Genomic DNA, 13547 nt, shown 5'->3' on the forward strand with positions numbered 1-13547 from the left:
AAAGGTGGCCGTCTCTCCAGGCTGGAGAGAAACCGGGGTGGCCAGGGGCTCTCAGCCCCCTCAATCCCAGGCCCTTGGGCAAAAGACCCATATGAGGACCCTCACCCAGGGCACTGACCTGGTGCCAGCCGTGGAGGAGGTGAGAACGGTTGGGTGGCCCGGAGGACAGGGGCCAGGATGCACGGGCGTGGGGACTTGGGGCTGGGCTGGCCGTGGGCACAGCTCTCGCCGAGCAGAACTTTGCTTTGTTTGGTACCCACTAGTGTGACGCGCTGCTTCCCTGGTGGCGCAGACGGTAAAGAATCCGCCTGCAATGCGAGACACCTGGGTTCGATCCTGGGCCAGGAAGATCCGCTGGAGAAGGGAACGGCAACCCACTCTAGTATTCTTGCCTGGAGTATCCCATGGATGGAGGAACCTGGCGGGCTATAGCCTGTGGGATCCCAGAGAGTCAGACACGACTGAGCGACTTTCACTCACTCAGTGACGCACTGAGCGCTGCTGTGCTCAGTTAATCCTCCCAGCAGCTCTGCAGTCCCAGTGATACAGACTGGGGACTCATCGTGAGACACAGAGAGGTTAGGTGACTTAGCTAAAGTTGCACAGCGAGTGAGGGAAGAACTGGTCTGGAGACAAGGCTCACACAGCACACACTTGGCCTTCATCTTACCTGTTGCCACACTGGCCGCCTTTGTCTTGTCTCAGTCCTGGTGACAGTCTTGCAAGGCTTTTCATCTCCCACGACAGCGAGGAGCAGGTTCAGAGCACTAGCATGTGGCTAAAGCTCCACGCTGGCAAGTGCCAGGGCCAGGCCAGGCAGGGGTACGACGACAGAAGTGTCGGGGTGCTGGGTGGGCAGCCGAGCCAGGTGGGGTCCAGCCTCCGAGCAGGGCTCCAATAACCCCAGGGTAACCCGGTCTCCTTCCTTCCAGGCCGGGGGAGCGCTGGCCACCATCATGCCCTCCATGGCTCCCACAGGGCCCTCAGCTGGGGCGGCCCCCAACGCCACAGCGGCACCGGCGGCGGCGTGGACCAACGTCAGCCTGCCGGAGATGCCCCTGTTCCACCGGTTTGCCCAGCTGGACGAGCAGCTGCATGCCACCTTCCCGGGCCTGTGGCTGGCGCTGATGGCAGTGCACGGCGTCATCTTCCTGGCAGGGATGGTGCTCAACGGGCTGGCACTCTATGTCTTCGGCTGCCGCACCCAGGCCAAGACGCCGTCGGTCGTCTATACCATCAACCTGGTGGTGACCGACCTGCTGGTGGGCCTGTCCCTGCCCACGCGCTTCGCCGTCTTCTACGGCGCCCGCGGCTGCCTGCGCTGCGCGCTGCCGCACGTCTTCGGCTACTTTCTCAACATGCACTGCTCCATCCTCTTCCTCAGCTGCATCTGCGTGGATCGCTACCTGGCCATCGTGCGGCCCGGCGGCTCCCGCCGCTGGCGCCAGCCGGCCTGCGCCAGGGCCGTTTGTGCCTTCGTGTGGCTGGCCGCTGGCGCCGTGACCCTGTCCGTGCTGGGCGTGACGAGCGCCGGCGGCCCCTGCTGCCGCATCTTCGCGCTGACTGTCCTGGAGTTCCTGCTGCCGCTGCTGGTCATCAGCGTGTTCACCGGCCGCATCGTGTGCGCGCTATCGCGGCCCGGCCTGCTGCGCCAGGGCCGCCAGCGCCGCGTGCGGGCCATGCAGCTGCTGCTCACCGTGCTGGTCATCTTCCTCGTGTGCTTCACGCCCTTCCACGCTCGCCAGGTGGCCGTGGCTCTGTGGCCCGGCGTGCCGCGCCGCGCCAGCCTCGTGGCCTATCATGTGGCTGTGACCCTCAGCAGCCTCAACAGCTGCATGGACCCCATCGTCTACTGCTTCGTCACCAGCAGCTTCCAGACCACCGTCCACGGCCTGTGTGGCCGGCGTGGAGCAGAGTGCGAGCCCAACGGCTGCGACGTGGTCAGCGTGCACAAGAGCTCCAAGAGCTCAGCCCACCATCACATCCTCGGGGCCAGAGCTCGAGCCGTCACGCAGGCCCTGCCTAACGGGCCTGACGCTTAGTCAGCAGGACGCTGCAAGGGGGCCAAATGTCGGGACCGGGCTGGGCAGGCCAGGTCAGAGACAGTACAGGTATCTGCTCTACTAGAGTGGCAGATTGGGTTCACCTTGATCGATTAGTGATGGCTGCCCAGTGCCCTTCCTGGACATAGGGTCAACAGCCACTGTGCTGTGATTGACTGGCAATGTCTGCCACGGGCTCTAGAGAGGACGTGGAGGACTGAATGCTTGTTATTTGCCATCCCTAGGGTATATGTTGTGTCCACTGAAGACCCAGAGGGGTAGCCAGGAGCTGGCTTCCCACTTGGATCGTTCTACCCCCAGAAAGGGTTCCTGCAAAACAGGGACAGAGACTTTTAAGGTACTAGGAATTTCAAAGAGGGTTTAAAAGGTGACCTAAAGAGGTCCCCTCCCCACCTCTCCCCCATCATCTCCCTGCCCCACAGAGGCAGAGAGCTAGAACAGAAGAGAAGGGGACGCAAGTGTCACGTGAGCAGACGAGAGGGGTTCACCTCTGCAGGGCCCACTTGAGGCACCCGTGAGTCACTCAGAAAGACAGGCCGACCCCATGGGGTGCTCCGCTGTGAGCACCGTGCTCTCTGGGCTAACACTTGCACCCTACAAAGGAGACACTATTTTCCACCCCACTCCAGGGGAGGAGCTGAGTGGCACACGCAGGTGCCCTGGCTGGGCGGTGGGCAAGGCAGAATCAAAAGCCAGCCCCACCTCCTCCAGCGCCCCCGTGCCTGCCCCATGGGCACAGCTCACATCTTCCCAAAGCGCCCCCCACCCCCGCTCCAGGGACCATCACGGAAGACCCTGCCTGCTGGCCCAGGAGGGCAGTAGACTCCCAGCCCCATCCTGTGGATGCGAGACCAAGGACAAAGACAGACTTGAACGCAGGCCTGCTGGCCTACGGCCACGTCTGGCCACGCACAGAGCCCTTGTTCTCCCTCCTGTCTGGCTCATCATGCCTCCCTGCCTTTCCTGCATGCATGCGTGCTAAGTCACCTCAGTCGTCTCCGACTGTTTGCAACTCCGTGGACTGTAGCCCCCCAGGCTCTTCTGTCCAAGGGACTCTCCGGGCAAGAATACTGGCGTGGCCATGCCCTCCTCCGGGGGTTCTTCCTGGCCCAGGGATCGAACCAGCGTCTCTTAAGTCTCCTGCATTGCCAGGAGGGTTCTTTGCCACTAATGCCACCTGGGAAGCCTCTACCTCTCCTGAGAAGGACTGGTCACCTCCTCTGAGCTGGACTCCAGGATCGCCCCCATGTGCCTTCTGTTGAGTGTTCAAGCTCCCATGAGCCCTCTCTAGACTGCTGTTTCAGGGGAGGATGCCTGTTTTGAGAGAGGAGCTCTGGGCTTCCCAGGCACCTCTAGCCACCAGGCTCCACCCTCACACATGGCCGCCACTGAAACAGGTGAGACGGAATTTGGCCCCAGATTTGCCCCTTGCCTGCAAAGTCCTACAGGATCGGTGGCTCCAGGCAGAGTCCCCTGTCCCCCAAGATCAAGGCCCTGGTGCAAGGCCTGGGTGGGAGGCAGGAGGACCATTTGTATCCCCATATATCAGATGGGAGGGAAAGGACCTTTCCAGGGTTATAGAGTGAGTACTCAAGCCAGACGGCGCGGCCAGTACAATCAGCTGGAGCCCCGCGGGGTCAGGGCCTGTGACCTCAGACCTTGTGGGAAGGCTAGGGTGGGGGTGCTGGAGCCTGGGGGAGTCCAGGGCTTGCTCAGTGGGGTGGTAGGGATGCTGGGCACAGATGCTCACGAAGCAAAGGGGCATGGTGGTCAGCATTAGCACCAACATCCTTGGCCCTTCCTGGGTGCCAGGCACAGTGTGGAGCCACCCCCACCTCCCAGCTCAGAGCGGGCCCCTGATGCCCCAGGTACCAGGGCTGCATGGGGCACAGGAAGGGCCTGGCTCTCGGGAAAGGAGGACACGGGAGTGGGCTGTCTGTCCTGCGAAGCCCGTGGTGACAGTGATGCTGGCCCCAGGGAGCAGCACTAACGGTGGATTCAGGCGGGGAGGCTCCGACAGCTTTACTCTCACAGGCCTGCGAGCTGGCCTCTGGGCAGTCACACAGAGGAGGGAAGGTCCGTGCCCAGTGCTTGCCCCAGCCCAGCACCACCTGTGGCATTTCTTCCACGGTCAGAGTCCAGATCAATGCCAGGGTCTCACTTTAATTCATACTAGAGAGTGAATGGCTGACACTAGGTGACTTTTGTGCTTGGGGGTGGAGGGGTTGCAATTCTTCTGGGACAATCCCTGCCTCTAGGAGGAGGGGGCCTCTCAGCAAACACTGATTGGGCACCTGCTGGGTCCCAGGTCTGTCCCACCTCGCTTCACACGCACTGTCTCACTAATCCCCACCACATGTGGAGGTAAGAGCCCAAGGGAGAACTGGGATCCAGATTGGGCTTGGCCAAGCCCCCCTCCCCTTGTCCCACATGTGAAATCCCACCGTCCAGCCTGGGCTCCTAGGGGACTGGAAGACCGTGGGGACGCAGGAGGCCAGGGCCCCGGCTGAGCCTTCCACCGCCCTAAGAGTAGTCTGATGGCATCATGCAGAACCCTCGCTCACTGGCCTCAGTTTTCCCCACTCTCCACTTCTCCCCCTCCCCTCCTTGGCCTTGCATCTGGCGGGCAGGGGGCTGGGGGCGAGAGGTTCACCGCACACGACTTTGTCTGAGCCCCCACCACTTCCTCAGACACTTGCTCCCTCCTCCTGACGGCTGGCTCCCTCCCACTGCAGCGTCCTCCACAGGGACACAGGCCCCAGGCGCCTCCAGAGGCCAGACTGGTTCCCACGAGGGCTGGGGTGTGAAGCCTCCGCACCGTCCTCTACATGGCCTCCCTTCCCAGATTTCTGAGAAGCCCAAGTGACGTGAGGTGGCCTGTGTATTTATATTTGATGTAAACAGTCTCCTCGACGAGGCTTCCTCATCCTGAATTAAAACTGTTTATTCAAATCCGTGCCCTTGACTCAGCGCCCTGGCTGGCAGGCAGGGGTCGCCGAGAGGCACTGAGCCAGGTGGGGGCCCCCGCGTACCCCCCAGCATTGCTCACTATCCTGTGGCTGGGTGGTGGTGGTGATGGGGTCGAGGCTTTGCCATCGCTGCTGGGGGCAGGTGCCAGAGCCTCTCTAAAGGGTGAGGGTTGGAGGGGATACAGGTGGTACAGTGTGGGCAGCGTGTGGGGCAGTAGCTGTGTGCCACCCTGGCACACACAGACCAGCAGGGTGAGCGTCCTCACTCCCCCTTGGCCCCCGCTCTGCCTCCCCAGGGAGAGAACATAGACCTGGGCAGGTTAGCCAGACTGTCCACAGCATCCAACCAGATCCCTGAAGGCACGAGGGCAGGGGAGGGGAGGGGTCGGCGGGTCAACAATGAGGGAGGGACTGTGGTGCCGCTCCCAGAGCGGATTTATGAAGCAAGGGCCTCCGAACCTCCCCCGAAGCCTGAGTGTTCACCCCCATCTCCCAGAGAGGGAAACTGAGGCTCCGGGTGTCCAGGAGGGGGCTCGAACGTGAGCTCCAGGCTCATGCGCAGCCCAGGAAGCGAGAGTGAGGAGGGCACTGCCTGGGTGGGGGTCATCACTCTCGCTGTCTGGCACCCTCAGAGGCCGGAGGCGTCTAGCGGTAAATATTAGGGCCTGTTTAGATTAAGCTCCATTAATAGCAGGAAATGTCCCTGGGCGCCAGCCCCGGCTTCCTGGAGGCCTCTGATGCTTGAGCAGAGGCGGGGGCCTGCAGAAATGGGTGTCCCACCGATGTCCTGGCTTACACCCTATCCTCACCGCCCCCGCCCCCACCCCACCCCCAGTCCCTCCGGAGGCTCAGTGTCCAACTGCCCCCGCTGCCCTCCCCTCCTCAAGCCCCGGGCAGGGGAGCTCAGGCAGCCGTGGCTGTGAGGGGGACCTCTGAATGAGCTGAAGACACCCATGGGGCTGGTCACCCCCCAACATCCTCCCACCCACTGGGGCAGGCCCCATGCCCCAGGGGTCTGTGTTCCCAGTTTCCAGAGGAGAAAACTGAGGCTGGATGATGGAGTGGGGGCAATCCGAGGCTACACAAAGCCGCCTTAAAAACGGAGCTAGGACGCCCCACCCAGACCTGCATGACCCCGGGGCCAGGGCCCCCACCCCTTCCTAAAGCCCTGGGAGGAGCCAGGAAAGCTGTGGGCCAAGGAGGTGGGCCCTGTCAGCGGAATGCCAGCAAACAGGAGGGCGCCCCGGTGCTGCGGGAGGGCTCCCTGTGCTCAGGGGCTGGGCAGGCCTGAGGAAATGCCCCCCCTTCCCTGCCACCAGCTTCGGGCCCTGCTCTCTCCCTGGGCTGCCCGTCACCCCCGCCCCCGCCGACTCCACTGGCAGAAGGAGGGCACGGGGCTCGCCCACGGCCTCCCTGGGGCACCTGTTCTCTTCCAGGCATCAGTCTCCGCAGGCCCATTGCCCTGCCAGTCTGCCCAGGACCAACCCCGACAGTCCTCCTTATGGGTCCCTCCCCCAGGGCCCCAGGGCCAGCACCCATCCCTCTGCAGGACAGACCACAGGGCCCAGCTGCGCCCTCCAGAGTGGCTGCCTGCCCACCAGCACCCTTGCTGAGCCCTCAGGAACTGAACTCTCCCACCCCCATTTCATCCTGGTTCCCCAGATGATGCCAACACTCTGCACTTCACAGGGCCCAAGGAAGCCTGCAGCCTGGTGGGAGCTCAGAGCCCCCTACCACACCACATGGGCAGGTGGACGCAGCCTGGAGGGCTTCTTGGAGGAGGAGATGCTCAAGGTTCTTCCCTCCTGGTCCTCACCTGGCCGGCCTGGCTTCCAGCTCTCCGAGGTGGGCCTCTGCTGAGGTTGGGGTGTTGGGAAAGTTTTCAAACATCAAGTGCCCGACAGGTTGGCAGGGCCAGGGCCTTTCAGCCCCACGTCACAGATGAAGAAACTGACGCCCAGAGGGTGTGTGGACAGAAGCCGATGCACTGGAACCACACACGCTCATCGCAGCCCAGCTCACCCGCGAGTCTGGTGACTCTGGGACTCCTCCAAGCCTCGGCTCTGCCCCCCGTAACAGGGCCCTGCTCCCCAGACCACAGGTGCCCCCTGAGCTGAGACCAGAGACAGCTCTCACCAGGCTTGAGACAAGGCCTAGGGGTCCCTCCAGGTCCTCTTGCCCACTCTGGGCCCCAGTTGCCTCGTCTGTCATCTGGAACTCAGAACGAACAGCGCCCGGGGTGTTAGACCCTCAGCTCCCAGGTCAGCGAGGACTGAAGTGGGAAATGCTCCATGCCTCTGAACCAGCCTGAGGCTCTGCTCGCCCTGCCCTGTAGCCCCTCAGCTTCTCGGGGCCCAGTCTTGGGCAGAGAGGTGACCTCATGAGACCTAGGATCTCCAGTCACCCACCAGGGGCACCCCATGGCAGAGTGGGGGCTCCTGATGGGGGTCCAGATGGAAGTAGGGGTGAGGCGTGACCTCGGTGTGCACACCCAGAGGCCATGGGGGGTGAAATGCACCTGTGTACCCCAGGGCCTGGCGACCAGCGGCCTGGGGACCCGCTATGTGGAGGAGTTCTGGGGCCTGCGAGGGTCTGCCCGGCCCACCCACCCCCATGTGCACCGCTCCCAGTGGCCTGCTGGGGACTGAGGGTCAGGTTCTAGTGCACGGGGTGCAGTCCAGGGTTCTGAACCCCGCTCCACCATTTCTCCAGAGCAAACCCGTGGGGCGCAGCTTCTGGGACCTTAATGCCTGAGGCTGATGGGGTTGGTGCCACAGCCCAACCCCGGGGCAGGGGTAGCATGGTGACCCACCTGCGTCAGGCTGCTCAGCCACACCAGCCTCTCCAGCCACGGGCAAGACACAGTGTCCACGCGCCTCAGTTTCCTTCCCTTCTGCCAAAGGGTGTGTGCGTGTGTGTGTAATATGTGTGTGTGCATTATCGTGTGTCTATGTGTGTCTGGATGTGTGTATCTGTGTGAATGCACGTTGTGCCCTTCTGTTTTGTATATGTGTACATATGTGTGTGTGTGTACTATGTGTGTGCTGTTGGGTGTCTGTGTGTGTGCACCTGTGTAAATGTACATGTGTTGTGTCCATATGTTTTGTCTATGTATACATGTGTACTTGTGTGTGTGTCCATTGTGTGTCTGTGTGTATATGTACATGTGTGTGCACTGTTGTGTCTGTATGCATGTATGAGTGTATCTGTGTGAATGTATACGTGTGCTGTGTCCATATTTTTGTCTAAATACACACATGTAAGTGTGAATGTGCATTGTGTGTGTGTAATATGTATGTATCTCTTCCCACAGTACTCAGCAGTCAATAATTAGTGATTAAACGGAGCCAAGGGTTTCCCTTCTGGCTCAGCTGGTAAAGAATCCGCCTGCAATGCAGGAGCCTTGGGTTTGATCCCTGGGTTGGGAAGATCCCCTGGAGAAGGGAAAGGCTACCCATCCCAGTATTCTGGCCTCAAGAATTCCATGGACAGTAAAGTCCATGGGGTCACAAGAGTCAGACATGACTGAGCGACTTTCACTTTCACTTTCATGGGAAAAGAAATAATGAAGACCTTTTTGGGCTTCCCTGGTGACTCAGTAAAGAATCTGCCTGCAATGCGGAAGACCTGCGTTCCATCCCTGGGTTGGGAAGGTCCCCTGCAGGAGGGCATGGCAACCCACTCCCATTTTCTTGCTTGGAGAATCCCCATGGACCGAGGAGGCTGGCGGGCTACAGTCCATGGGGTCGCAAAGAGTCGGACACGCCTGAGTGACTAAGCACAGCACCAACCGAGCTAATGAAGGAAATGGGGCTTCCCTGAGGAAGACCCCAGCACACCCATTCATTTCCCTTCATTCCTTCACAGCATCCCCTACCTTCCTGTGCCAGGTGTGACCTGAGGGCCTCCCTCCCAACAGGACCCCTGCCCTCCCCTTCCACGTGCATGTGTGCACACACACGTGTGCACATGCACACACTGGTCACAGGGACTGAGACTCCTCCGTCCTCTCTCATCCCTCTGGGTTAAGCCCTGTCTTTGACACTCTGGCCTCAGGCAGGCAGGACTCCTGCGTTCTCCAAGCTGTCAATGATCTCGGTGGAGGCCTCCCAGGCTGGCCCCAGCCCCTTCGGCGGATTCCCTGGGAGGGTCCGTTGGATGGAGGCGTCTGGGGGCTGCGGCCACCAGGTGGCGCTGCTGGCCTGGGAGAAGCACCCGAGGTGTCTGCCACCCGCGGGGACCCAGGCCAGCTGGGACCTCCTAATCGCCTCTGCCATCTGATCCTTGGAGGGCAATCCTGGAAGGCTGCCTGGAGGAGCTACAGCTCCCTTATCCCCCGGGGAGAAGAGTGACACTGCCCCAGGAAGCCCCTGACTCCTTGAACTATTCAAGGCAGCCCCTCATTCCAGCCAGGGAAGAGGCTGTGTGGGGCAGTCAGGGACGGGAAGGAGCAGACAGTGAGCCAGCCCCTCTTGGTGGGCTTGGAACAAGGCCAGCAACTCCATGACACTGGGAACGCTGGCATCTGTGGGCAGCTGGGGCTCCCCTGAGACCCTGCCTCCTCCTCCAGCGTGCGATCCAGGGAAGCTGAGGGCCCCTCAAGGCCATATGCGGTCCCCAGGTTCAGAACCTCATTCACTGTCTCGTGAGCCCCGAGAGGGTCAGACAGCTGCCCTGAGTCACACAGCCTGGCAGTCGAGCAGAAGAGAATCGTGATCAAGGGCTGGGCTGTCCAGACAAGCAGCACTGGGCGTGTCTAATCAGTGCTGCCACCAGCCCCAAAGCCAGTCAGGGAGGAACTAGGAATGGACAGACAGGCGGACGCTAGGGACCGTGCCCTGGGTCTGAGTCTCTGCCTGGCCAGGCAGAGGGGACAGGCCCTGTACTGGATGCAGAGCGCAGTGACCCTAGGCCCTGGCCCGACAGCTGGGTTGTACCACTGCCCGTGGCCCAACCTGCCCACAGCCCATCCACTCCGCGGCCCCTCGGGGCAGGCAGCCGCCCCCTCCCAGGCTCACTGAGGAGGGCAGCCCAACCCCCAGGGTGGCTCAGGGCCTGGGTTCCTGGAGACAAGGCGTCAGATGGACTAGCCTCTCCTGGCATGCCTCATCGCGCTCTGGAGGAAGCTAGGGTCAGGGTTCCCGGGGCCAAGACCCTTGGAGAGCCTCACGGAACAAGGGCCGGCCTGTCCCTCCCTCGGACATGTATTCCCTTTTATTCTCCCGCCTCCAGGACTGTCACCCGTCCCCAGAGCCCCTCGGGTCTCCCCGAATACCAGGCCTTTGCTGGGCCGGGGAGATGGAAACGACCCTGGAACCCTGAACCCTAACTCTTTATCCCAGAACCCCCACATCTTCCCTGCACTCTTTCTCCTTCACTGCCTTGGCTCCAGAACCTTTGTCCGCTCCCTCCTCCCTGCCTGTGGCCTCTGCCCACCCCAGCCTCTCACGGGAGTAGCCTCAGGCCTCAGTGCCTGCCAAGGACTCAAAGGGAGTGACAAGTGAGCAGCCAGGTGAGGGAGGCAAGAGAGGGAAGTTTGTGGGCCTGAAAAGTAGGCTTCTGGCTGGAGCACCAAGCCCTGGGCCTCCTGGGAAAATCCACCTTGCCTAGTGCCCCTGGTGGCTGCAGGCGACACACACAGGATCCCTGCTGCGCTTAGGATGGCATGTCCCCCACGCCTGGGAGGGGCCCTCCGGAGACAAGCTAGACCCCACAGAGGGGATGCTGGGAGTGAGGAAGGGTGTTCAGAGGCCACGAGTGAGAGCCAGCCACAGGATGCAAGGAGAGAAGGGAATGGACAGGTGAGGTGGTCAGGGGCCCACCCAGCCCTGAGCCAGACACACAGTGAGCTCTCCAGAAAGATCCGTGCTTGGAGGGGCCAGGATCAAATCCCAGATCCACCCTTTGGTTGCTATGTGACCTTTGGGCAGGGGAGTTGGCCTCTCTGAGCCTCATCGGTAAAGCGGTCATACTCACTTGAACTTCTCAGGTTGTTGGGATGAAAATGCAGGGAAGGGGACGAGAGGTTCAACCGACCTCCACTCTCAGGTTGATGGGAACAGTCCGCCAATGTGTCACTCAACGGGTACTTAGTGAGCACATACTGTGCTGCCTGGTGTGGGGTGGACGAAGCCACAGGCCAAGGAGCCCACCGCCTGCTCCAGGGCGACGAGGTCCTGGCAGAGACCACAGCTGCCCTCTAGGGAGCTGGGGAGGCTCACCAGAGAAAAGGAGGTTTCTCTGGGTTTTGAGGGATGCATAGGCACTTGACCCTCAGAGAAGCAGGTGAGGGCCGGCCTCAGAGGGGTCGGGCAGCCATGCCGTCGTGGGAAACACGGGGTCAGAGGCCAGCGGCCTGGCGGGAGGCCCTCAGGCAGGTCACCCTCCTCCCCAGCCTCAATTCCCTCGTCTATAAAATGAGGGGAGGAGCGCTGTCTTGAGATAACGGCTGTGGAAAGGGACAGGCGAATGCTGGTGTTCCCTGTTTAATTTTCCATGTTCTTTTTTGAGGCCAGGGTTATTTCTGTGCACACTTGGCTATTTCCAGGCCAGAGCTCGCCCTTTCCCACAAATGATCCCCGCTTCCCAGGCTGCGGTAGGAGGGCTTCCAGGCAGGAGGACAACGAGGGAGCCGCAAGGGGCAGAAACGGAATCCGCCTGCCAACAGCCCCCCCTGATGGGCAGGAGCCCAGGGTGCCTGGAAGCCAGTCTGAGAGCCCCGGATACTCAGTTCTAGATCCAAGCCAGCGCTTTCCAGCTGCAGGGGGTCCAAGGCCCACAGGATGTCGGGGGGGAGGGACGAGAGGAGTGACCGGCACCACGTGCGGCATCTCCTCCACCCCCACCCTCCCAGAAATCAGCCCACCATTGGCCGTCCCCAACCCAGAGGACAGCCCGGGGCGCTGACACCTGGAGGGCAGGTGGGCAAGGAGGGAGCGTGGGGGCCCTCCCTGCCCTCCAGCCAGGCTCTGTGCCTGTGACCAAGGCGCCCGGGCACCCTGGGCAGCCTCCCCCAGCCTCTGCAAAGCCCCCATCCTCACCGCCTCTCCCCACCTCAGGAGCCTGCGGGACGGGGCGTCCACCCCAGCGGTCCACAGGCCCTGCCTCCACGTGGCGCGGCATAGGATGGAGGGCAAGAAAGACCAGGGCTCCGAGGGAAGGAGGAGGCTGGGAAAGACCTGTGGGCCTGAGAAGAGGGCGGGAGGCCAGGGAGGAGGCAAAGGTCGGCTGGAGATGGACAGTCTGCTGGAAGCAGGGACCAAGAGCCCTCATGCCAATTTGGGGGGTGGTCGCCACCCCAGGCTCTTGCAGGGACCCCAAGGCCCAGCCGGCTCGATTAGGATGTCTGCCATGGGGCTGGGGGTGGGGACAGGTGTCTGCTCAGAACACTCTGGGTCCTGGACCCTCAGAAGCTTAGTGTTTGAGAGTCTTCAGGTCCAAGAGCTCTGAGTCTGTGGAACTGTGAAGTGAAGTGAAGTCGCTCAGTCGTATCTGACTCTTTGCAACCCCATGGACTGTGGCCTACTACGCTCCTCGGTCCATGGGATTTTCCAGGCAAGAGTACTGGAATAGGTTGCCATTTCCTTCTCCAGAGGATCTTGACCCAGGGATCGAACCCAGGTCTCCCGCACTGTAGGCAGACGCTTTACGGTCTGAGCCACCAGGGAAGCCCCTTTGGAAATGTAGGATTTGCCAATTTTGGAACCTCAGGCAGGAAGGTTATCTGCAGGCCTCTCCTGTGCTCAAAAAGCCTGGAGGGACCTCCTGCTTCCTGCCAACCCCACACCAGCCCAGCCTGGCCCCGCCCTGGGAATTGGGCAGGCCTGGGGTGGTGAGCCCTGGGGAACAGAACACGGCCAGGACCCTGAAAAGTGGAGCTCAAACCCCAGCTTCAGCCAAATGTCCATCAACAGGGGAGCAGCTAAACAGCCACTTGGTGGAATATTATTCAACCATGAAAAGGAATGAGGCTCAGACACACACCACTGCATGGATGGACCTGGGAAACACGCTTACGTGCAAGCGGCCAGATGCACACAAGAATCATTCTGTGTGATGCCATTTATAGGAAATATCCAGAACAGGCAAATCCACAGAGACAGAGAGGAGATTAGCAACTGCCAGGGCCTAGAGGCTGGAAACAGGGAGGGGCTGCTTAATGGATCCAGGTCTTCCTTGTGGGGTGATGGGGCACTCTGGACTCGGGGGGGCAGTGGTTGCTCAACGTTGTGAATGTACCAGACACCACTGAATTGTACACTTTAACATGGTGATTTTATGTTGTGTGAATTTCACCTCAATTTAAAAAAAAAAAAAAAACACTATTAAAAACTCCTTATCTGAGAAGCAGGGAGAGCAACACCCTACAAGACCGTTGACAGGATTAACCAAAAGTACCATCTGTACCTTGTGTGATCCGCCCAGCACTGCCTGCAGCCAAGCCCAGTGCTCAGACCAGGCAGGCTGGGGTGAGTCAGCACAGGGAAGTGTAACCTCCCTGCTGGCCCCAGAGTCT

General features: G+C 61.0%; 1 protein-coding gene across 1 annotated transcript; it reads left to right on the forward strand.

Moving 5' to 3' along the window:
• Positions 1–956: 956 nt before the first annotated feature.
• GPR20 (G protein-coupled receptor 20) lies at positions 957–2042 on the forward strand. The gene has a single exon (XM_052652023.1). The coding sequence runs from the start codon at positions 957–959 to the stop codon at positions 2040–2042; it is 1086 nt and encodes a 361-aa protein (XP_052507983.1).
• The last annotated feature ends 11505 nt before the right edge of the window (positions 2043–13547 follow it).

This window comes from Budorcas taxicolor, chromosome 14 (genome assembly GCF_023091745.1).
Source record: "Budorcas taxicolor isolate Tak-1 chromosome 14, Takin1.1, whole genome shotgun sequence".
Taxonomy (NCBI): domain Eukaryota; kingdom Metazoa; phylum Chordata; class Mammalia; order Artiodactyla; family Bovidae; genus Budorcas; species Budorcas taxicolor.